The 25,402-nt window shown below is 37.2% G+C and overlaps 1 protein-coding gene across 1 annotated transcript in view; it reads right to left on the reverse strand.

Annotated features, from left to right (window-relative positions):
- WDR17 (WD repeat domain 17) overlaps window positions 1-25,402 on the reverse strand; it is a 90,420-nt gene that overhangs the window by 7,746 nt on the left and 57,272 nt on the right. The window contains exons 14-26 of the mRNA XM_023554996.2: window positions 25,011-25,160; window positions 24,794-24,924; window positions 24,370-24,495; window positions 21,905-22,060; window positions 18,422-18,486; window positions 12,596-12,728; window positions 12,017-12,108; window positions 10,858-10,957; window positions 9,753-9,892; window positions 6,453-6,564; window positions 2,722-2,863; window positions 2,321-2,423; window positions 1,200-1,301 (exon numbers count right to left, since the gene is read on the reverse strand). Of these exons, the coding sequence (XP_023410764.2) occupies window positions 1,200-1,301; window positions 2,321-2,423; window positions 2,722-2,863; window positions 6,453-6,564; window positions 9,753-9,892; window positions 10,858-10,957; window positions 12,017-12,108; window positions 12,596-12,728; window positions 18,422-18,486; window positions 21,905-22,060; window positions 24,370-24,495; window positions 24,794-24,924; window positions 25,011-25,160 (1,552 nt within the window). The remainder of the gene's footprint in view (window positions 1-1,199; window positions 1,302-2,320; window positions 2,424-2,721; window positions 2,864-6,452; window positions 6,565-9,752; window positions 9,893-10,857; window positions 10,958-12,016; window positions 12,109-12,595; window positions 12,729-18,421; window positions 18,487-21,904; window positions 22,061-24,369; window positions 24,496-24,793; window positions 24,925-25,010; window positions 25,161-25,402) is intronic.

Below are 25,402 nucleotides of genomic sequence, written 5' to 3' on the forward strand. Positions count from 1 at the left end.
ACAGAACTGCCCATAGGGTTTCCTAGGTTGCAGTCTTTACAGGACAGATTACCATATCTTTTCTCCTGTGGAGCGCCTGGTAGGTTCAAACCCCCCAGCTTTCAGTTAGCAGCCAAGTGCTTAACCACTGTGCAACCAAGACTCCTTATTAACTCCGTATTACCCCTTCATCTACACTAGGCAGCAACTACTGCTTCACCTACACAAGAGGGACAAGTTAGGGATGAGAAACCCTTTTGCTTCTCTCGGAATTATCTGACCCACATAGAGAATACTCAGAAAAATTGTGAGAACCATGATCCTATAGACACCCAGTACCTTTAGGAACTAAAAAAAAAAGGGTCACCTATTATACTAGAAGTTGGAATCAACTCGATGGCAACCATTAGCAAACTAGTAAGTGGCTTGGAAATGGGTTTTTAACATGGCGCTGTGCATTTTATTTTTGAACATAACAAGATTAAGCATAATAACCGGAGTTTCAAAAGCTGTGAGAAACATAGGAGTTTGTAAGGTAGGTTATATCTGAATATAAAATAGTGGGTTACCTGACACTCATAAATCCTCTTTTTTTCACTTTTTCTACTATAGAGATTGGAGAGCTAAAACAGTCAGTTTTCTATATTCTTTTAAAAGTACTGTTACAAAGTTCTGGCCAGTGAGATGTAGGCATAAAGCCTTAAGCAAGACTTTTCTTACTGAATAATGTGCTGCCAGGATGAAGCTCTTTATGGCCTCTACTTTTCACCCTTATTCTTTTCCTGTTTAGGATGTAGACAGAATACACGGAAGGGTAGCAGCTATCTTGTAAACCATGGGTAACTCAAGCAACAGGAGAGAAGCCAAGGATGGCAGAGTGGAAAGAAGGGAAGGATCTAGGCTTTTGATGGAACCGTGGTGCAGCTGTAACGTGAAATGCCTATCTCAAGTGTGTGTGGATGCAAAGCCAACAGACCTATGTGTTTAAACTAATTTTAGGATTCCTATTTTTTTTTTTTTATTATTTACAGCCTACTGCATTCCTAATTCATACAGTTCATTGTTTCTGCATTATAAAGTACATGTGGAGTGAATAAATGGATACAGACAGCAGCGGGTTAATTGTGTCTGGTGCCTTTTATGATCCACTTAGAGATTAGCCATCCTAGTGAAAGGAATTCCTCTAATTTCACGATAGCAAGAGAAATGATTGTTTTTACCTTGTGTATTCATAAAGTGCTGGAACAATGCTTTGGTACTGTCTTCTGATAGCCAACAATGCACCAATGTAACCACATAAGATGAGTAACTCATTCCGTGCTCTAAAAGAGAAGGTATTCATTTTTTTAAGCTCACAATTTGAGGCCCAGAACATTACTCTTATATATAGTTCATGCATTTGTACCTCTATATTTTGATGGATGACATTTATAGCAAAATGTTTAGAAAATTTTCAAAACTTTAGGAACATCTTTTATTCACCAGTTCATAATTCCTATTTAGGTATTTATGTTGTTGTTGTTGTTAGGTGCCGTTGAGTCAGTTCCAGCTCATAGCGACCCTATACACAACAGAAGGAAACAATGCCCGATCCTGAGCCATCCTTACAATCGTTGTCATGCTTGAGCTCACTGTTGCAGCCACTGTGTCAATCCACCTCGTTGAGGGTCTTCCTCTTTTCCATTGACCCTGTACTCTGCCAAGCACGATGTCCTTCTCCAGGGACTGATCCCTCCTGACAACACGTCCAAAGTATGTAAGATGCAGTCTTGCCATCCATGCTTCTAAGGAGCATTCTGGTTGTACTTCTTCCAAGACATTAGATATTTATACTATATCATAAAAATAGCCTAAAGCCTCTCTTGCAAATTATACATGAGTACACGGCTTTAAGTCTATGGATAACAATGTCCTTAAATTTTACTTGAATTCAGAGATGGTGTCTAGTTTTTACTTCCTAGCTCTCTCACTTTCCCCTAAGCCAAGTATGATGCTTTACATACAATAATTAGTATATATGACCATTAGTTGTTCAGAGACTCGAGGTACAAAACTACCCAAAAGCTTGAACCAGTGTGTATGAGTGTGTATCTGTGTGTGTACACACATGTACAGACATACATACAGTAAATATTTCTAACTGGACCACAAAATTTAGTATTTCCCTTTCAAACTGACCTCTGTCTTTTTAATTAAGAATGTAATACAAGCGTAATTTTTCTACAAGGGCAGCCACGTGTAGAAGATGATTCCATTGCTTGATCTGAACATCAAAAACAATACAGCCTTTTTAAAAACAACACAAAGGTTCGTGCCGGTATCTTGGAGAAAAAGTACTCACACAGTACATGTATGCAAGACTAGTTTTTCAGTACGAATGTAACTCAATAGGTCAAGAACAGGATAAATGGTATCCAAAGTCCAGTCTGAACTGCTGATGCATTCTGGCAAAACAAAAACAAGCAAGTATCAAAACTTGTTCACCCAGTTTTAACTCATGTAATTGCTCATCGGTCCCATCCACCTCTATATTCCCTAGATCACACCTATTGACCTACCCACTCTACTATTTATGCCATAACCATAAAACCAGAAGGGATGCCGTATATCACATCAGCACTCTCCATCCTTTTCTAGTTTAGTGTGGCTAGTGTTTGCTTGACTTTAAGGCTAATTATCATATGAGCGAAAGGATCAAATTAATGCATGGATTTTAAACTGGATCACCAATTAGAAACTCACCTTTAATAAAGCTAACACCAATAGGAAGGGCTTTTTCAGGCTCTTGACTTAATAAGTAATACTTTATAGTTTCAAATATATTGCCATTTGCATGGGCTGTCTCAGCTAACTGCATACATTCTTCTACCGTGGGTAGCTTGCACTAGAAAATAATTGGTTTGATGACAATGTTAATAAAATTTATAGGGATAAAAGCAACAGGAAAAGTAGTACATATTGCAAACATATCTAATATTTTTTCTTACTAAAGTTGCCCAACAGAGGTGCAAATGAAATGATTCATTTTAAAAGCATACATTTATAGAAATAACTTTAAGATCTAATAACAACAAATGGTGTCATTAGCTAACGACTCAGTAGTTTTTCATCATACAGATCCCCATGAAAGAGGTGAAAGTAAAGAAAACTGTCCTGATTGAAATACTGGAATTAGTACCTGTAAGTGCAATTTAGCAAAAAAAAAAAATCTGATATTAGTTATTTGAGAACAAATATCCTGACCACGGTCAAAAACTACATTAAACGTAGCAAACATAAAACGCTTACACGCTCTCTACCCTGCCATTTAATTTCACTTGGCCTTTGAGATAAATTAACTTAATTTCAAATGCACTGCTGTCGAATCGATCCCGACTCCCAGCAGCCCCACAGGGTTTCCAAGGCTGTACATCTCTCCGGACGCAGCCTGCCACATCTCTCTCCTGTGGAGCCACTGGTGGTTTCAAACCATCTACCTTTCGGTTAGCAGTCAATCACTTTAACCACTGCGCCACCAAGGGTTCCTGTTACTTCAACTAGAGGCAAAAAATGCAGACACTCTAAGTTTTTAGCTTTGACAATCTGAACTGCCATATATACCTTAGATTTCAGTCCATGAAGTCTCATTCACTATAAACTGAAAAGTGATACTCCCATTTTTTCAAATATTTTTTTCTCTGTTAAAACAGAGCATGGTCCTCCCTCAGTTAAGTGCTTCTGCTTCCAAAATTCCATAGGTAGGAATTAAGTTACCTTTTATATCAAATTCCAACATGTTTATGATTTTTAAGTTTTGATGTTTATCTGCTTTGAAGCAACACTCATAAACCATTGTTATAATAAACCCTTGGCCACCACCGAAACTGACCTTCCAACATTTTGTGTTGTGGCTCCTGACGGGGTTCATCCCCACTAGGGTCATCCTTCTCCTCTCTGTTTGAGACTCGCCACTCTCCTCCCTTTTGACTTTTCTTTCATATCTCCCTTGAGTCAGTATGATGGTTTATTCAATTTATTTTTTAATGCATTTATTCAACATTTTTTAAAATTTCTTATTTTTCAAAATTTAGGTAACTTGACATTTTAGGAACTGCTCTCTCAAAAATAAATTATAACAAGCTAAATAAAGTGGACTCTCATGTATAGAACATTTCATATTGTTTCCCGACCCTCAGTCACTAAATGCCAGTCATTTACTGAGCAACTACTATGTGCCAGGCACTGTGCCTGGCTAGACAGTCTTCATCTTGATCCGTGCTCATGGAGTAAAGGGAATTAAAAAAATGGCTCCCATTGAAATTTCATTCTCAAACAGAATAAGAAAAGTAAGATGATCATCCCTGTAACTCTTATCTTAAAATTCTAAAAGTTAATAAACTGACATCATATTTAAATATATAATTGAGTTATTAACACTTCTACACATACTCACTAGGTTTTCAAGAGAGTCATTAATGGAGTCTCACAAAAAAACCAAGCCAAACACATTACTGTTGAGTTCAACTCATAGTCATTATGGGTCGGAGTAGAACTGCCCCACAGGGTCTCCAAGGCTATAAATCCTTACAGAAGCACACTGCCACAATCTTTGTCCTTCAGAACGGCTCAGGGGTTCGAACCACTGACTTTTCAGTTAGCAGTCAAATGCTTTAACCACTGCACCACCGGGGCTCCTTGAAGTCTGACCAGAGAGTCTAATTATAACCTTTGAGCATGTAAGATCAAAAGACTAGGTAAATACTATTTTTGCCCCATCATTAAGAGCTGTGTAATCTTAAACAAGTCCCCTAACCTCACTAAGCCTTGATATTAACATCTGCCTCAGAGGATAGCTACTGATGTACATTAAAACACCACTCAGTAAATGTAAGCATAATTGAGAAATGCTCCTGCTTTCTTCCAGATAACCTTTAAATTTCAAACTAAAATAGCTTTTATTTGTCATATTTATAATAGTAAAGCAGAGCACATTTAAAATATAATTCACAGAATACAAAGTGTATAAAGAAGTTACAATCACCTATAATCTCACAACCCACTGTTAATAACTTTGGAAATTTATCCTTTCACAAGTATTTGTCCTGAACTCTCTCTCTCTCCCTCGGCCACACACACACACACACACACACACACACACTCACTTTTTATCTATCTGTATTAACACAATACTCAGTACACATCTATGGTTGAATGAATAGGGCCCCTCACTCCCTGGGGGAAAAATCAAAGTTTAAATAAGCGAAGCAAAACTTTACAAAAGATGAGGAAAATGTTGTATTTGTATCTTATCTTTCTCAAAAAGGAACTATTGGTATCTTCTTAAATACATACACAGTTACTTTCAAAGTAAGTCATATGGCATGTGCCTAATTTTTTAATCTATATTTTATACAACTGTCTTATAGGCGTCTATCAATGTTAAGGGGCCTTGGAAGTGCCGTGGTTAAAGTGCTCAGCTGCTAACGGACAGGTCGGCAGTTGGAACCCACCAGCAGCTCCACAGGGGGAAGACATGGTAGTCTGCTTCCGTACAGATTACAGCCTTGGAAACTTTATGGGGCAGTTCTGCTCCATCCTATGGGGTTGTTATGAGTCCAAATCAACTCAATGGCAGTGGGTTTGGTTTTTTTTTTTTTTAAACCACTGTTAATAAAAACAGACCCTCATGATCTTTTCCCTGAGTTCATAGCACTGAAATATACAATTATACTATAATTTAAATAAATAATTGCACTATTGTCAAACATTTCTGTTGCTTTTATATATAATCTTGATACACAGATTTCTACATTCAGCAAAGAAGCATTTTTATAAGCATTTTTACAATAATGAATGTGAATTTTCTTATACTTAGTTAATTCATTTAAAGACCCTACATTGTCTATTTTTGCAAGTTAGCATACAGATGTCTCAAAACGAAAGTGGGGTAGTAGAAAGAGCTAGGGATTTAGAGCTGGGTTTGAGGTTTTTTTTGAGTTAAAATTCTCACTCCACCATTAACTAACTAATTTAGGCAAGTTTCTCACCTTCTCCAAGCTCACTTTCTTTGTTTACAAAATAGAAATAATATTGTCTCCTTTTCAGAGTTTCATGAGGATTTAGTAAGATACAAAAATATGTAGAAATTTAGTTCCAAGCACACAGAAGATGCTCAATAAATGTTACTCCTTACTGTTATTAGTTTTAGAAAGGGTCCTGTGGAGCCCCGGCGGTGTAGCGGTTAAGCATTTGGCTGCTAACCAAAAGGTCGATGGCTCAAATCCACCAGCCGCTCCTTGGAAGCCCTATGAGGTGATACTACTCTGTCCTCTAGGGTTGTTATGACTCGGGATTGACTCGATGGCAATGGTTTTTTTTTTCTTTAAGCTACTGTATATTTGTTTTTCTGCATGTATCTCTATTTGCATAAACTTAACATTAGTTAAATCATTGCATTTCATTCCAAACTAGAATATTTAATATCGCTGGCATACCTTCTCGTGAAGATCATTTAATTCTTCAGTACACCCTTGGTAGAAAGCACAGAGTTTTATTAACTGTAGTTCATGATCAGGAGTCATCAGGAGAAGGTCAGCTGCCAAATTCCTATTCACACAAAAGGAAAAGATCTGAAAATAATGTTTACAGTTATTTCAAAGGAAGGAGGTTCTTATGACGCCTTCCTTGCTTTGGTATTTACATAAGCAGTACTGATCTCCTACTTAATTGTGAAGCTTCTCTAAATGTAGATAGCAAAAACCAAAGGGCATGAAGGACATTTTATTACAAAATTCCTAAATATTTTCTAAGACTCTAAACTGAGTCTTCACATATTTACAAACAATTTTATTATTACACAATAATTCCCTAACCAAACGAAGTAATGTTCATTTTCACACTACTTTCCCCAGCCATTTGGTAATTTTAAGCTCTCCCCAAACTGTCACATTTTTATTATAATTGGTCAATAAATCTTTGAGTATTTTCCAAGTTACAAATTAGATTGGTTTATCTGTTCTTGCTGAAATGTTTGAATGACTGTGTTTTCTGATACTACAATTTAATAGCAGTTTTAAATAATTCCCATGAGAATAAAGAAATTATCATTTGCTTTATAGTATATAAAACAGCTTGCTAAATTTCCATGAAAACTTCCATGGCTTGCTTATTTAAGATTTATATCCTGATAAATAGTGAAATTTACAGCAAGATCAGTTAATTTCATTCAATCTTTACTCTAATTCACTACTTATTACAGATTGAGTACATCAGTGTGGAGGTATATTGATATTGATATGTAGATATATTGATAGAGACCAACCAAATGATCTAAATTCTTAAATTTCACTATCAGAACAGGTATATTTATTTGCTTAGTTGAGTTCGGTATTACGGGGTGTTGTACAAAGCCACAGTTCATCTATTATACAAGTGTTAAGCATAAAATCACGAGACTGATGTTGTACCTAGATTACAGGAATTGTTCTCATTACTTTGTGGTCAGGTTTTATCCACTATAAATTATGTAAATTAACCAGCATTGTGTAAAGCAATGAATTAAAAATAGGTAACTAATATTTACTAATATAGAATTGCCCTTCCAGTAATAAAATAAAACAGTAAGTTACTTTTTTGAATTAGACCTTTTTATTTAAATTGGAAACTTGGTGGTGTAGTGGTTAAGTACTATGGCTGCTAACCAAAAGTACAGCGGTTCAAATCCACCACTCCTTGGAAACCCTATGGGGCAGTTTGACTCTGTCCTATAGGGTCACTATGAGTCAGAATTGACTCGATGGCAATTTTTTTTTTTATTAACGTAAAACTAGGTACCTGTATCCAACAGATGGAAAGCTAGGAAAAAAAAAAATTAAAATTGCAATGAATACAAAGAAGAAGCCAAGTTTTACCAGTAAACGTACAAAAGAAAAAAAAATAAAGACATGTTCTTGGTTTACAACATTATGAATGTTATTTTGAAATTATGAAGCAGCCTTAATTTTTTTAATTATGGAGCTCTATTAATAGCCATGAGGATTACAAATTTCCCCTGGAGAGAACCCTAATCAGCACTAATATATGTCAGAATGTGAGCTTTTTCTTGGTTTCTGGGATATGTATCTATGGAGGTATAAAGGAAGAACTCTTGGGAGGAGTCACAATGAGATAAAAGTTTGTTGGTTATTAAAAGTAACCAAAATGTAAATAAAGTCAGTTGAAAGGATTTTAAATACATTTTTATTTAATATATATTCTTTTTGCTATTTTTTACCTTTTTTAAAGAAAAACAAACTAATCCTGTTTCATTTAGATAAGTTAGCTTTTTGCATGGAGTCAGCTATCTTTGTAAATAAATAATTTTGAGTTAGACCTCATGGCTTAGCATGGGTATGAGGCAAGCTGTGGTAACTGTCATTGACAATTATAATCCTTGACCAAGGAATAACTGGGTGCTTTCATGGGAAGACCAGAATTAAACGCTAAGACCGACAGTGGGGTACCAACACATTTTGGTTGAGGGGAGGGAATTTGTATATCACTGTCAGACATGGGTAAAAATTAGAACAGCCCTGAAATTCCTGATTCACCACGAAGCACCCAGGTCCAGATAAGGAGAATGGAAAGGGCTACTCCTTGTCTGAGTTAGTCCCCATAAGGAGGAGGGATAGAGTGGTAGTTCACTGTGCAGGCTGTGGACCCAGTGTGTGTAAGTTTGCATCTTGGCTCTACCACTTACTGAGAATCAGGAAGATCAATATTGACTTCATAGGACCTAGTGAGTTATTCCATGTAAAGTGCATAAAACAGTCTGGCACACAGTCAGCAGTACAGAATGGCAGTTAGTTAGCTGCCATTATTGCTGTTATCTGTAGTGTTCACAGGTATAGTCATCTACATAGCTCCATATGGGTGGTGTACGTATATACAGGGTATATAGTGGGGAAGGTAGCAGTCCTGATAAACAAGTTTAGTTAGAAACTTCTTGAGGTGCTAAGGAGTTTGGGGGAAAGAGAAGATAGAAGTCTAAACCCATCTTTATTCAACACACATTTATTGAGTGACAGCATCCTCTCTTTCCTAACAGACTGTCTGACCTAAGAACAGGGCTCTGCAGGTGTGAGCTAGGATTGCTTTAATCTGGATTTCCAGGTTACCCAAGTGACTTGCACAGGTCTGTATCTTAGAGTGTCACTAGAGTTTGGAGAGACTGCCTGTTCCAAGGCTCTAGCCAAACCATCTTTGTTTACTATTCTCCATTAGAAAAGTGGCTTTATTCCTCAAACTTTAAATGAAGATACAAGATCTGAGAAGAATGAGTGTATATATGTAGAAGATTAAGAAACAGAAGTGAGTTGTCCCCACAGTCTTAAGAAGTGCACATTTCCTGTCTCGTGATGTGCTGACAACGTTATGTGCTTTGGTGCTCAGGGCTCCTAGCTTGTCTCATATGTAATCATTTCAGTTTTTTTCCCCAGTCTTTGTTTTAAGAGGGATCACGGCAAGTGTCTGACTACTCTGCCATCTTGCCCCCGCCTCCTACATTACATGTGCTGAAAACATTATAGAACTACAACTGGCCTACTTCAGAATTGGTCATGGTAGATGTCCTTATATAACCATGGTTGTTCTTATCACTTTATTCTTGTATTGCTGCTTCCTCCCACAAGCTTATTTTTATATTTAAAAAAAATTCTATATTTTACCAATGCACATCTTATTGAATGCAATTTACAATGTTTAAAAAATGCATTCTATCAACTGTAAAATTACTCTTTGAATTTACAAATTCTTACCATGTTGGAAACATCATGCATTTTCTCGCCAATAACTCCAGGGCATAGTGGGTTGCTGGTGCTGCAGACTCTCCTAGTACTGTGCCCACACAGACTGCCAACTCTAGCTCATTCCCACGGATCAGGTATGCCATAGCAAGCTTGCTCAATAAGAAAATAATTTCTTCAGTTGCATGGATGCTGGACAGGATCATCATTCCCCTCCAAGCTCATAAAGTAGACAAAGTAGCATTAACCTATAAATCAATTATTCTTATAAAATATGGATTGTAACGTTCCTACAAAGTCCCTGTGTAAGAGCGACAGTGATTTTTAGATGGAAAAACTAATAAGCGAAATGTGGGAAATGTTACAAGGGCAGAATTTAAGCATCTAGAACCCTCGCCTCTATTTTTGAAATTAATTAACATCAGTCTCTGCAATATAGTCAATATGCTTCAATCTCCATATCAGAAATATATACATTCTTAAAAGCTCCTTCAAGATTGTACAATTACTAACCATTCCGCAAAGCCCACATATTTCAGCATAAATAGTAAAAATGCAAAATAGAATCTATAGCCCACTTAATATTTTCCTCATTACATCAGCAAGTCAGGTGAAAATCATTTTAAAAATATAACTTGTGAGGAATATACTTAGTTATACTTAAAAACAAGCACTTTCATTTCCATTTGTTTTCATAATCCTAATAGCTGCATGTGAGATTGGTAAGGTAGGTATTGATATTTTTACCTCAGAGCTGTCAACACTTGAGACTCAGAGAAATTAAGTGACCTGCCCAAGGTCAGTATGTGAAAAGAACAGGACTTCAAGTCAGGCCTGTTGAGTCTCAATCTAGTGCTGTCTTCCCTTTACTACACTGCAGATCCTCACATCTGATGAAATGCTTAAAGTGAGGTTGCTATAAATATTTATCTTGGGAGAAAAAGAAATAAAAGAGCTCATAGACTGTACAGAGTTTACATATGCTTATTGGGCACGTGTTACACAGGCTTGGAAAGCAGGTAATACGAGACCTTAGGAAGGAAGTCACCATGTTTTTTTTCCCTCCAACACCATGACATAGCTTTTCATTCACATAAACCAACTTAAAATGTTGTACCTCAATATTATCTACAGCTAGATGGCAACATGCGGCTAGCACAGCTTGGCCATCCCGAAAATACCATTCTGCCAGTTCTTTACTGACTTTGTGCAGGAGCCTAGAGAGAGAGAAAAAAGTACACACTCTATACAAACACAGTAATTCCATCATCAAAGTAAACGAATGCCCCTTTATAACAGGCTTATTGAAGGACCAAGTGGGGTCTCATTTGACATTCATGATTTAGGCATAAAGCCTGAATTTTGGGGAAAAAAAATCAGGAAAGCTGTCTTTCCTGACACAAGAGCTGATAGATAAGCACACCACAGCCGTCAGAAAAGAGGTCTAGGAAGCCTAAGAGGAAAACTTACCATTCTGCACTGAATAAATTATAATTCAACTTTAGGGAAAGTTAACCTTGGAGAAATTACATATTGAAATGAAACTTTTCAGAATTTATGTGGTACCCAAAATACGTCTAGTACATGGTAAGCCTTCAAAATGTCAAGTTTAAAAATGGCAGAGAACAGCAGCAAACATTCTCAGAATACCCAACTCTTAACACACTATTTACTGAAAGTTTTATACTTTCTATTTGATGAAGGCCCTGAAAGATTAAATAAATTTTTCTTAGGGCAATACTAAGAGTCAAGAGAAGAAGGAAGTATTTAGTCTAGGATTACAAAAAGAGTATAGGCTGAAAAAAAAATCTAATTTTCATTTCCTTTTTAGGCTAATCTTTTGGGTTTCTTTTTTAAAAAAAGAGGACCAAATGCTATTCATGACACTACACTGTGGTCACGGGATTACAAACTACATTACTGTGACATTATACATACTGGCTTTGCAGTAGTAAGCAGCACACCTCATTTTTATGATTCTCAAGTCCCTAAGAATTTAGGTGTCTTATTTATAGGTCAATCTCTCTACTGAATGTTTTTGCTTCTCTGGAAGGAACATAAAACGTGTGTAGGCTGCATCTGCATGCCTGACACTTCTGTGTTCATCTAGAGATGGATGCTGTTATGGAACTTGACTGAGGTGAGGAATGCCATAGATGACTTGAGACAGCCAAGACCTCTGTGCACAGAGAAGGATGGCATGCATGGCCCTCAAAAACTCCTAAAAGGAAACCAACCATAAACAATGCTAACCAAAAACAGAATAAATCACTCACTCATTAAAGTCTTCCTTGTAGATATCATCAGAATATGAAGATCCTTTAGGTGTGGAAACATGTAGGGTCTGCATATTTCCCTCAAAAGCAGCCTAGAATTTAATTAAACCTTTAATTCACCTAAAACTAATCAATAATAATGGAAAAATTTCAGAACATTATTTTGAGCAAGGCATACTTACATATTGTTTTACATTTATACTACTATTTGAAGATAAAAAAAATAATAATAATTGGAAGATACCAGATATTAACTACATTGGGAGTATCAAAATGTAGTTTTAAGTAAATGATTGCTAGAAAAGTTTGCTCAAGTGCGTGGTATAAAACATTCAGCAGCAAGTGCAATGATCATTGTTGAGTTGCTGGCATGGTTAAAGATCTAAAATAAATCCAGTTGTGACCAAAACAAATACAGTAAACTGAAATATCAAGAGATGGCCAAGGGGGGAGGCAGAAGCCAAGCCACTCATAGCTTTGTTAATCACGTGACAGTGGGTCAATCAACATAATCTTCTCCCTTTTACCCACCCAGCTGCCTACCAAATGTATGTGGCTTATAGGTAAATGAAGTTGTACCTGTGCAACAAGCAGAGATTCTTTAAGTTGACCTCTTGACATAAAAAAATTGACTAGTTTTTTCACATCGCCAATGGCTATGCAATATGGGATGACCTCATCCTTATCTTCCTGGATTAACTGGTCAGCTCTCCTAATAAAATAAAAACATTTTTTATGACATGCTAATATCAAAGTTCTCAGTTGGACTGAAATTTTCTGAAAGCATATTTAAAATTCAAAAGGAATTTCATAAAGTCCTCTTTGGCAAACCTTTTTTTTTTTTTTAAACTTAGATTTTAGAGTCAAATCACATATGGAAGACAAATAAAAGTTTTCTAAAATAACAAATACTATAGGTAATTCTCTTTAGGAAATTATATATTTTCATATTTAAATGCCTGAAACATTTCAGGTTTTAAAATCAATTTAGTTTATCTATCAAAATGAGCAACTTATTTATTTTAAAATAAGTTCTAAACTAGATGTATGTTATAGGATATCTACCCTCAACTGGATTAATCAAATATGTGGGTTAAAGACAGAATTTTTAGTGTTTTAGTGAACACAACAAAGGGTAAGAAAGACTCTAACCTCAAGTATCTTAACAATCATTAAAAAGGATAATACACCTAAGTCCTCACTTACTATCTTGTTATCCAAAATTTCACGTTTACAACAATAGTAAAAAATCTACTATCCAACTATTTTGCCCATTAACAACGTACATCTGGCAATAATGAATACCGAGGTGTGAGGCAAGAGTAATGCTGGCTGTGATGGTTAAGGTTATGTGCTGATGTGGCTGGGCCATGATTCTCAGTGGCTTGCCAGTTACGTAATGATGTAATCTGGCAGTTATGTAATGATGTAGTCATCCTCCATTCTGTGACTTGATGTGGGCATCCTCCATTTTCACATAACAACCTGGTCTTTGGAACCTAACCATGTTGGTAAGTGATAAGTGGGAATACAAGAAAATAATTATTGATAATAAAATGCAGAATATTTTAAACAAAGGAGTTTAAAGAACAGTGATATTCCAGATATAAAATGTGGGAAATGGGAAGAATTATAGGGAAGAAGAGAAAAAATTATCTAGTAGTTTAGACCCTGATCTTGGGGATTGTGAAGGGTCTATCTCTACCTATATGTCTGTCTCTCTCTCTCTGAGCTCCCTGTTGTCTGTCTTTTTGTCTCTATTTTTTTGTCTGTCTCTAGCTAGGCCCCAGATGCTTTCTCAAAGGCCAATCTAGCTAATTCTACCCATAATGTTTAAAGTCAGCTTTTCTAAAAAAAATAAAAACTGGTATATTTATGTTGGCATTTACATTAAACTTGAGTTCAAAGTCCAATCTTTGAGTAAGTATAGTACAAACTTTTTATGCTGTTTCCCAGCTCACTGTAAACAGTCTCCAATTCATAGAGTCATTGAGATACTCCCCAACACCTATGTTTTTTCTTCAAGGTTAATTCAATTATACAATTTTCTTCTTTTTTGTTGTTGCTGAAAATATACACAGCAAAACATACACCAATTCAACAATTTGTACATGTATAATTCGGTGACATTGATTACATTCTTCAAGTTGTGCTACCATTCTCACCCTCCTTTTCCAAATTGTTCCTTCCCCATTAACATAAAATTACTGTCCCCCAAGCTTCCTATCTAACATTTCCAGTTGCTGCTGCCAATTTGCTCCCATATAGACAGTTCTTTAAAAAAGCACAATACTCAAGACAGACATATTTTACTATTTAAGCTAAATTATTCTTTGGTTTAAAGAAGACTTCAGGGGATATTTTTGGTTTATGGTTTAAAGATTATCCCCAGGGCAACAGTCTTGGGGGTTCATCAAGAACAGCTATGTTTTTGCTATGTGACCCTAATTTCATTGTTATAGCTGCTTGGAAATAATATTTTCTTCCTGGGAATTTGGAACCAGGACTGAGAGACTACCAATCAATCCCTTTGAATGGCTGATTCTTTAACACATAAACAGAGGCATTATAGGGAAATCATTTTCTGGCCACTATGTGGACTAAAGGAGCCCTACTGGCTTAATGGTTAAACGCTCAGATGCTAACCAAAAGGTCAGAGGTTCAAACTCACCAGTGGCTCTACGGTAGAAAAGACGTGATGACCTGCCTAGGAAACTTTATGGGGCAGTTCTGCCCTGTCATATAGTGTCACTGTAAGTTGGAATTGACTCGATGGCACACAACAACAACATGTGGACCAAGGAGCAAAGAAAACTAAGTGTTGGTTTTCAAAGACAAATAAAACAGAATTGGAAAGGTTGTCTATAATTCCATTTGCATTCCTTTCCCCTTACTCCACATAACCAATTTCAATCTCACTGTATTACCCTTTCTGCCAAAACAACTCTTACTGAGAGGAACAATACCGTTCATGTTGTCCAGATTTCTTTTCTTGGCTGTAGGCTCAAGATTGCCTACTTGATGTTGCCACTAAAAAATTCACAAAGGAATGTCAGACTCACCACATATAAAGAGAACTCATGATCTGATGTCCCATTAGATTCAAATCCTCTACTAGTTTTTTTTTTTTTTTAATCCCAGTTTCTCTCCAGTTTTGCAAACCAAAAACTCTAGGAAATATTTGACACTCCATTTTCCCCTCTTCTGTCTATTACCAAGTTGATTTTAACTCCTAAATATATACCAAATTTACCTCATCTACTTGTCTCCATCTCCACCATCCCTACTTAAGGCCTCTATTCTACTCTCGTCTCTTGACCCGACTGTTCTAGTTGCCTTCTTCCTATTCTCCCCGTATCTGTTATTCACCCTTTCCAATCTGCCCTCAATATTTCAGCTGGTGTGATCTTTCAAAATGCAAATCTGAAAAGGTCACTTTCTACCTTGTTTAAAATCCTTTAATTTCCTCTGCTCTTAGAGCAGAGGAATAAAAAAAAAAAAATCTTACTATGTTTATAAAGCCCTAAAAAGTCTAGCCCATGTCTACTTTTCCACTCTTACTTGGCACTACTTCCCCCTGGTTTCTGCACTCCAGACACAGTAAAGACATAAACAGTTGCCATCACGTTGACTCTGACTCCTGGCAACCCCGTGCATGACAGAGCAGAACTGTGCTCAGTGGCTGTAATCTTTCAGAAGCAGATCACCAGGCCTTTCTTCCAAGGTGCCTCTAAATGAGCTCAAACCACCAACCATTTGGTTAGTAGCCAAGTGCTTAATCATTTGTGGCACCCAGGGACCCCCCAACACAGGAGCCTCCTTTTAAGTCCTTTATGATGCTCTTTAGGCCTGTAAATAGGCTTTCTCTAGCCTCTGCACTTGGCTACCCCCTACTTCATTCTTTATAGCTCAGTCCACATGTTCTGGGCTAGGTCAGGTTCCCTCTGTTCCAATACACCTTGGATATGCCACATTCTAAACCTGTGAGTACCTAGCAAAAATAAGCAATCAAAAAAAAAAAAAAAATCAAACCCATTGCCACTGAATCGATTTGACTCATATAGTGACCCTATATGACAGAGTAGAACTACGTCATATGGTTTTCAAGGAGCAGCTGATGGATTTGGACTGCCAACCTTTGGTTAGCAGCTGAGCTGTTAACCACTATGCCACTGTAGCATATTAGTATTACTGGATGATAGCAAATTATGTCAATCAATATTCGTATACAATAAAAATTATTTTTGTTTTTGAAAATGTTTAACATTCACTTGACCATACCTTGAACCCAAATGGCATTCAATTAATTTTTTCCCTGAGGTCAAAACACAAATCTTCAATGAAATAAATGTCTTCTGCTAACTTGACTTTCTTCAGGATTCGGTGGAAGCAGTAACTTTCACAGTTCTGCAATGAGGTTAGGGGGCCTTAGAAATATTTGGGGTAGTTAGAGCTTAGGGTAGAAAGCCTACAGTCTGAGCACTGGGGCCAGCCTGTTGCTTAACTTAGTACTGGGAAAGGAGGTGCTGGAGAACAGACTACTTTCCCATGGCAGATGTGCTAATCCTTCTGGATGTCACGCTTAGCCTTTGGTTGATTTTTATCGTGTATGTGCTTTGCGTAGCGGTTAAGTGCTACGGCTGCTAACCCAAGGGTCAGCAGTTTGAATCCGCCAGGTGCTCCTTGGAAACTCTATGGGGCAGTTCTACTCTGTCCTACAGGGTCACTGTAAGTTGGAATCGACTTTTGGGTTTTGGTTTTTTTTGTGTGCTTTGCAGTGGATTTTTTCCCAAACCCTGTCCCACAAAAGAAAAGTAAAAGCTTCTAATTTTTATGTCATAACCAAGGTATTCCTGTAATAACCTACAGCCCTAGCACAGTAATCGGCAAATAAACCAAAGATAGTTGCCATCTAGTCAATTCCAACTCACTGCAATCCCGTGTGTCCGAGTGAAACTGTGTCCCACAGAGTTTTCAATGGCTGTGATTTTTCAGAAGCAGATTTCCGCCCCTCTCCTCTAAGGCACCTCTGGGTGGATTCAAGCCACCATCCTGTCAGTTAGCAGCTAAGTGCTTAACCGTTTGCACCACCCAGGGACTCCTGATTGGCCCATAAAAAGCCAAAAACCAAACTTGTTGCCCTCAAGTGGATTCTGACTCATAGTGACCCTATATGACAGAATAGAACTGCCCCATAGGGTTTCCAAAGAGCAGCTAGTGAATTCGAACTGCTGACCTTTTGGTTGGCAGCTGAGCTCTTAACCACTGCACCACCAGGGCTTCAACTGGCACATACCTAAACCCCATTGCCGTGGAGTTGATTCCGACTCATAGCAACCCTGTAGGATAGAGTAGAACTGCCCCTATAGGGTTTCTAAGGAGTGTCTAATGGATTCAAACTGCCGACCTTTTGGTTGGTAGCCATAGCTCTTAACCACTACACCACTAGGGTTTCCCAATTGGCACAAGGTGGGCACTAAATAAATATTTATTGAATGAATGACTAGAACAGAATAGTCTTAGATGGTGAGTGAACTGTGTCCCCCAAAAAGATATGGTGAGGTACTAACTCCCAGTACTTGTGAATGTGACCTTAGTGAAAAGAGAGTTTTGACAGATGCAATTAAGATAAGGTCATGAGGGACTAGTGTGGGCCCAAAGTCCAAAATAAGTGATGTATTTATAAGAAGAAAGTCTGGACACAGAGACACATGGAGGAGAATGTTATGTGAAGATGGATGGAAGCAGGGACTGGAGTGATGCTTCTACAAGCCAAGGGCTGCCCAGGATTTCTGGCAACCATCAGAAGCTGTGAGAGAGGCATGGAATAAATTCTTCCTCAGGACCAATCTGCCAACATCTTGATATTCAACTTCTAGCCTCCAGGACTGTGAGAATAATCCTGTTGTTTTAAGCTACTCAATTTGTGGTGCTTTGTGACAGCAGCCCCAGAAAACCTCCTAGAACCAATCTTCTTAGTTAATTGCATTCTAGAACAAGGACTTGTAGTGAAGCCTGCTCAGTGGTGAAACCATTCTTTATCATCAGTACATCCCTTACCTCCACAGACAGGAAACAGCAGGAGGTGGTGTCTACAGAAACAGTTTTGGGGTTTTTATAGAATAAGTATGCCTCTAATTATACAGTCACTATGAGTCAGAATCAGCTCAATAGAAATGAGTTTGGCTTTTTGGTTTTTGACCTTCATCAGAGGTCAGGTCAAATGCAAGAACACCAAAATGACTTGTAACCAATTTATTTCGTTTATTGTATTAGTAGATAGAAAATTCTGTCACTATTTGAAATGACATAAGAAATCTTACAAGCTACTACCATATTCATATACTGCTTCTTTTTAACACGTGATTTTAAAGCACGTATTTGGACACAGACCCTCTGCCTTACCTCTGCATTAACTTCTTCCAGTATTTCACAGACACTCCTGGTGCAACCGACAGAGCTTTGTCCCACTGGATGAGAAGAGAAGAAGAGCGTAAGCACGTCTACTTTGACCACATTGTCTATCCCTTAACAGACTCTGTTTTTTGATAAACTCATATTTATAAGATGGAATTTTTTGAGTGCTTAGATTCACAGAATATTTTTGTATTCTATCTATGCATTCCACAGAGTATAAGTATGATCAGATTTAAAAATAAAATGGTAAGACAAGTAAAATTACATTATTTAGCAGTGAAAATCTCAAACCTAGAGACACAGTAAGAAAGAAAAAGGAAGGAGGAGTGGAGAAAGGGAGAGAGACAGCGAGAGATGGAAGACTGATACCAACTGAAGTATGTAGTTCAAAAAATATATTAACCTACAGAGCAACACCAGTCATTTGTTCTACCATCTACAATAATTTGTACTGAAGTTTTTATTTCACCGTTACTTATACTTAAGCTTTTTAGCCTCTCTCTACTCAGTTTTATAAATTTTATTTGTCACTTTTTCCTTTATAATACTCGTCTCCATATTTTAAAAATTAGACTGCTATTGAAGAAGCTCACTGTTCAGTCAAGTCTGGTGGGCTGTCATTTGATAATATGGATTTCAAGGGAAGGGAAGGGAACTGAAGAGAAAATATTCTGTAAATATTCATGTTAACTACTAATTAACCCCCAAACACTAAGATTCTACTGTAATTAAAGCTAGAAAACTGACAATTAACTTGAAAATAACAGGTTGAATTTTAAGTAGGTAATTTTTAATATTATATATTTGAATTATGTCACCTTTTTTTTAAGTAACTCTTAAAAATATGTTTCTAGTAGGTTTTAGTAGAAATTTATCTTTACTAAGTGGGGGCAAGTAGAGGAAAGAAGTTGAAATGTAGACTAAATTAGCTTTGAATTTATCAAGCTCTGTCAATAAAAACATATTTGGTAAGTGAAAAAATGAAATGTTTTTCTACCTCCAACAACAGCCCCATAGCATAAAGCTTGCAGAAACAGAAACTATTCATGAGCAGGTGACCATACAAGGATGCCCATAATTATAAAGGACCACAAGCACAGTTTTTGGATCATTAAGTCCCCTGAGGAAACTGCACACCAACAAAATCAGTAAGCTGTATTAGTAACTATCTGACTGAGAGAGGCTTTAAATTCATGATGGTTTAAAATTATATATGTTCAAATACAAAACTCAGAAAGATAAAAAATGGCAGTGTTCTACCAAAATTTATTCCTTTCTCCTTGATTTTTTAAAATACCATTTTACTGTATTTTCAGTGAAAGTTTACACAGCAAATCAGGTTCCCATTTGACAATTCCTACACAAAACTGTTCAGTGACATCAGTTACATTTTTCACAATGTGTCTACATTCTCTTTAATTGTATTCTGGTTATTCCATTTCCAGTACTCAAGTTTCCCTGTCCCCTCATCTTCTCATCCATGCTTTAGAGTAATTGTTGACCTTTCAGTCTCATAAAGATGGTTTTTTAATGGGGCACAGTACTCACAGATAATATTCCTTATTTTGTGTGTCAATCTGTTGTTACACTAAAAGGTGACCTCAGGATAAAGAGTACCTCAGGTGACAGTCTCAGGGTGTTCTCTTGTCTCAATTGGTCCAGTGAGTCTGGACTTTTTAAGAATTTGAGTTCCATTCTGCATTTTTCTCCCATTGTATAGGGTCACTACAAGTAGGAATTGACTTGATGGCAATGGGTTTGGTTTGGTTTATCAGGGTCCATCTATTGTGGCCCTGTCTCCTTGATTTTTGTTAAATTCTTCCTTGCAGTGCTGTCAAAAGTAACTGATATGTCAAATCTTTACTTGTTCAGAAGTAAAATTTTTACATTTCTCTTAAATTATTGTTGTTAGCTGCCACGGAGTGCGTCCCTTACTCCATACATAATGGGATCCAGTACTTAGCTGTTATCTATAGGGTTTTCACTGGCTGAGTGGTGGCTGGGCTTGAGGTACACTGGCTGGATCTTCTGCTTGGAAGGCAAGAATTCTACCACTAAACCACCACTGTCCTTGCTCCCAAATTAAATACTTTCAAATCTGCAATCCTTATCGATAACATTTTTCAATGGCACATGTTATTATTTCAGGTCAAGCAGTAACTTATTGTTTGTCTCTGAGTGTATGGGGAAGTAAAAAGGTGAATTCAATTTAATTTTTATATATTATAATGAAACTATATTGCTTAGTTTGATTTCATTTATAACTATTCTTAATATCATGTTTTATAATCATAAAATTAACCAACCTACAACTTTTCAAAGGAGTCCTCGTGGCATAGTGCTTAAGCGCTTGGCTGCTAACCTAACGGCTGCTCTGCGGGAAAAAGATGTGGCAATCTGCTTCCATAAAGATTTACAGCCTTGGAAACCCTATGGAGCAGTTCTGCTCTGTCCTATAGGTTGCTTGCAGTTGGTATCGATTCAATGGCAATGTTTTTTGTTTTCCCAGAGCTTTTCAAAAATGATAAACTGTGAAGTGAGTCCATGACATCTTTTTTTTTTTTTAATTGGGGGAGGGACAAGCTATTGAATTAAAATATACACACAGATAAATGAAAAGCCCAAAGAATTTTCACAAACTATCCACTCATGTAACGAGTAACCAGATAAAGAAACAGAATATAACCAGCACCACCTCTTCCTTCTGCTTCCTTCAAGTCACCACCCATTTCTTAAAGTAACTACTACCCTGAATAACTACAGCATAGATTCATCCTGAGCCTTTTTGAAAAACCTGTTTTGTTGATTCAGTCCATCCTTCACCAGGTGCTCCACAGTGGAAACTCCTCTCCTGGCAAATGTGGGACTGAGTTATGACAAACAGTATTAGCAAGGGGATCCCAACCCACCCAACCCACGGCCATCAAGCCGATTCCGACTCATAGCGACCCTATAGGACAGAGTACAACTGCCCCATAGAGTTTCCAAGGAGCGCCTGGCGGATTTGAACTGCCAACCTCTTGGTTAGCAGCCGTAGCACTTAACTACTACGCCACCAGGGTTTCCCAAGGGGATCCCAGTGTGAGCAAATTAGTCAATACGTATTTTTTCTTTTTTAAAGAAATGAGGATTCTATTCTAGGGCAGTGGTTCTCAAACTTTAGCATGCAGAGGAATCACCTGGATGGTTTTTAAAGACACAGATTATTGGGCTCCATCCCAGAGCTTCTGATGCTATAGGTCTGGGATGGGGCTGGAAAATTTGCATGTCTAATAGGTTCCCAAGTGATGCTGATTTTGCTGGCCTGGGGATTTTTCTTTGAGAACCACTGTTCTAGGGTACACACCTGATATCAGATTGGCAGAGAACTAATCAGATTTGGAGAAAAAATAAGCTCAATACTTAGTATTTAACTAATACTTTTTAGAATACTTAGATAGACTCATTGATTTTACTTGAACAGCATATTACCTCTCCAAGTTCAACCATCAGTTCACAGTATCTCTGAATCTGTCCTAGTCTCAGGTGTATTTCAGCGGCTTCCTTCAGTCTTTCCTCTTTAGTAGGTACACCAATACCACCACCAAATTTGGACATCTTGACTGTTGTTAGTTCTTGAGCTTCAGACTGGTTAAAAAGAATACAAAACGTTCTAAATTTCTAGCGATAACAGATGATTATAAAAGCATTATATAAATAGATTTTAGAAAATTAAATGTTTAAAAATCAATACTCAAAGAGTAAATCCTAATGTAAACTTACTGACTTTAGTTAATAATACGGTATCGATATTGGTTTATCCATTATAACAAATGTTCCACAGGAACGCGAGAAGTTGACAGTGGTAGACACAGGGTGCAGGGAGGAAAGGAGGTATATGGGCACTCTGTACTTTCTGCACAGTTTCACTGTAAACCTAAAACTTCTCTAAAAATTAAGTCGATTTTAAAATACAATGGTTTCTCCCTATAAAACATGATACCTATTTAAACAGAAGAGGACACGGAACCAGGGACATCATTGCTGATATCAGATGGACCCTGGCTGAAAGCAGAGAATACCAGAAAGATGTTTACCTGTGTTTTAATGACTATGCAAAGGCATTTGACCGTGTGGATCATAACAAATTACGGATAACATTGCGAAGAATGGGAATTCCAGAACACTTAATTGTGCTCATGAGGAACTTTTACATAGTCCAAGAGGCATTCGTTTGGACAGAACAAGGGGATACTGATTGATTTAATGTCAGGAAAGGTGTGCATCAGGGTTGTATTCTTTAACCATACCTATTCAATCTGTATGCTGAGGAAATAATCCGAGAAGCTGGACTATATGAAGAAGAATGGGTCATCAGGATTGGAGGAAAACTAATTAACAACCTGTGTTATGAAGATGACACAACCTTGCTTGCTGAAAGTGAAGAGGACTTGAAGTACTTACTAATGAAGATCAAAGACCACAGCCTTCAGAATGGCACCTCAACATAAAGAAAACAAAAATCCTCACAACTGGACCAATGAGCAACATCATGATAAATGGAGAAAAGATTGAAGTTGTCAAGGATTTCATTTTACTTGGATCCACAATCAATAGCCATGGAAGCAGCAGTCAAGAAATCAAAAGACACATTGCATTGGGTAAGTCTGCTGCAAAGGACCTCTTTAAAGTGTTGAAGAGCAAAGATATCACCATGAAGTCTAAGGTGCGCCTGACCCAAGCCATGGTATTTTCAGTTGGATCATATGCATGTGAAAGCTGGACAATGAATAAGAAAGACCAAAAAAGAATTGACGCCTTTGAATTGCGGTGCTGGCAAAGAATATTGAATATACTATGGACTACCAAAAGAATGAACAAATCTGTCTTGGAAGAAGTACAACCAGAATGTTCCTTAGATTCAAGGATGGTGAGACTGTGTCTTACATACTTTGGACATGTTGTCAGGAGGAATCAGTCCCTGGAGAAGGCCATCATGCTTGGCAAAGTACAGGGTCAACAGAAAAGAGGAAGACCCTCAACAAGGTGGACTAACTCGGTGGCTGCAACAATGAGCTCAAGCATAACAACGATTTTAAGGAGGGCTCAGGACCAGGCAGTGTTTCGTTCTGTTGTGCATAGGGTTGCTATGAGTCAGAACCGACTCAATGGCACCTAACAGCAACAACATTTAAACATAACATCTTGGTATGGGTGATGGGGTGGAAACTGGAGAGGAGAAGCTCAATCCCATTGTTCTCAAAACTTTCCAGGCGTTGTGAAAATACAAAAGTGCAGGGGCCAAACGGTAGCGATAATGAACTGCAGTATATAACTGGTCAAAAAAAAAAGTACTTCCTCTTTAGAAAAATAACTTCCTTTATGACCATCAAAACCACATCCCTGGCACAATTCTCTCCAGTCTTTAACCGTTAAGGTAGCCGTTGATATTTATTCACTGCAAACATGTAAGTGATTTCCTCTTTCTGGTTCCAGGATTAATTTTGCTGTCACCACAGGGTATCACACTAGGTGTCAGGTAACTGCTAGTTTTGCATTGAGCTTCATTAAGAGCTAAAATCTGACCAACTTTAATACAAAGATCTCAGAATACAGCCTGTTAGGCTCTCTGAGGGTAAAAGCAGGGTAGTCCATATGTCACAATCATCCGGTAACAGGGTAAAGATTAAAAAAACTTCAAGGAGTTCCAAGTGACCTCTGAAGAATTTCATGAGATTCAAACCTATTCAAAACTACGGCTACTTTAATTTGTTTGTAAATACGTCATACTCTCATAATTGGTTTGCCCAAAGATTTATTTCCTTGATGTTGACTTACTTCAGTCTGCCCATTGTAATCATACAGATTTTTAGCTTTTATCATTTATTTACTTTGATAGTGAAAAAGCAAAATAAAAATTTTTGCTTGAGCACATCATATTTGCATGCTTTACTTACTGTTCTAAATTTAATCAGGTGTTTCAAATGCATTATTCCCTTAGAGTAGTTCTGAGGAAGTAAGCTATCATCTTGCCCTTTTATCACAGCAACCAAGTTCCATAAATTGTTACTGCCACCTGGAGGCTAAAAAGTTGACACTGAATTACCAAAGATATAACAGTGAACAAAAACCCACAGCAGTTTGCAATTTCACAAACATTACAACGCAGGTATATTTAAATAAAAAAATTCATAAAATAACTGTACCTCATTTATTGGTTTTGGTTTTACATTCGCTTCCTCACACTGTACCAGTTATGCTAACAGGGACCCACTGAATTGGGACGGCACATGTAAACACCTGGCAACTTAATGACTATAGCTGTGATGATTCATTTTGGCTAAGGAGACAAAGTTCACGGTTAATTCCTATTATACTTACTGATAAACATTCTGAGAACCATCTTAGTTTTTTCACTCGAAGGTTCCCAGTTACTTTCTCTATTTCTTGTTTAATATCTCTTGACACTTTACCACACAAAAGAGGAGGAGTGCCTTGTTCAATAGCGTTATCTGAAGACAGACAATGTTCAGTGAGAAAAACTGCTTATAAAATATTATTTAAAAAATAAAATCCAATGCATACATATGGTCAATACCAGTGTTCCCGATAATTTCTTCCCAGGGTCTGTCTGCCAGAATATTTATTTGTAAAGGAGTGATGAGAGGTGCTAAGGACCAGAGTCTCACGGTGGAATCACGGGAGCATGACGCCATAGTGAAAGGGCGACTCGAATGGCATGTTAAACCTGATGGAAAAAACAAACCCATTTTAACTAAAGTAGACATTCAAAAATGCTTCTATTTTATATGTACCTCATAAAACTTTTACAGAACTCAAGTTGTGAAGAAACGTTGTGAATAACTTCAAGGTTCTCGGAGCCAAAGTACGTTACAAATGTATTTAATATATTGTCCAAAAGAATAATATAAGAATGTATCACTTAGCATACTGTATAAATATGAAATGTAAAATTGAATAGTTATTATG

Source organism: Loxodonta africana, chromosome 21 (genome assembly GCF_030014295.1).
Source record: "Loxodonta africana isolate mLoxAfr1 chromosome 21, mLoxAfr1.hap2, whole genome shotgun sequence".
Classification (NCBI taxonomy): Eukaryota; Metazoa; Chordata; class Mammalia; order Proboscidea; family Elephantidae; genus Loxodonta; species Loxodonta africana.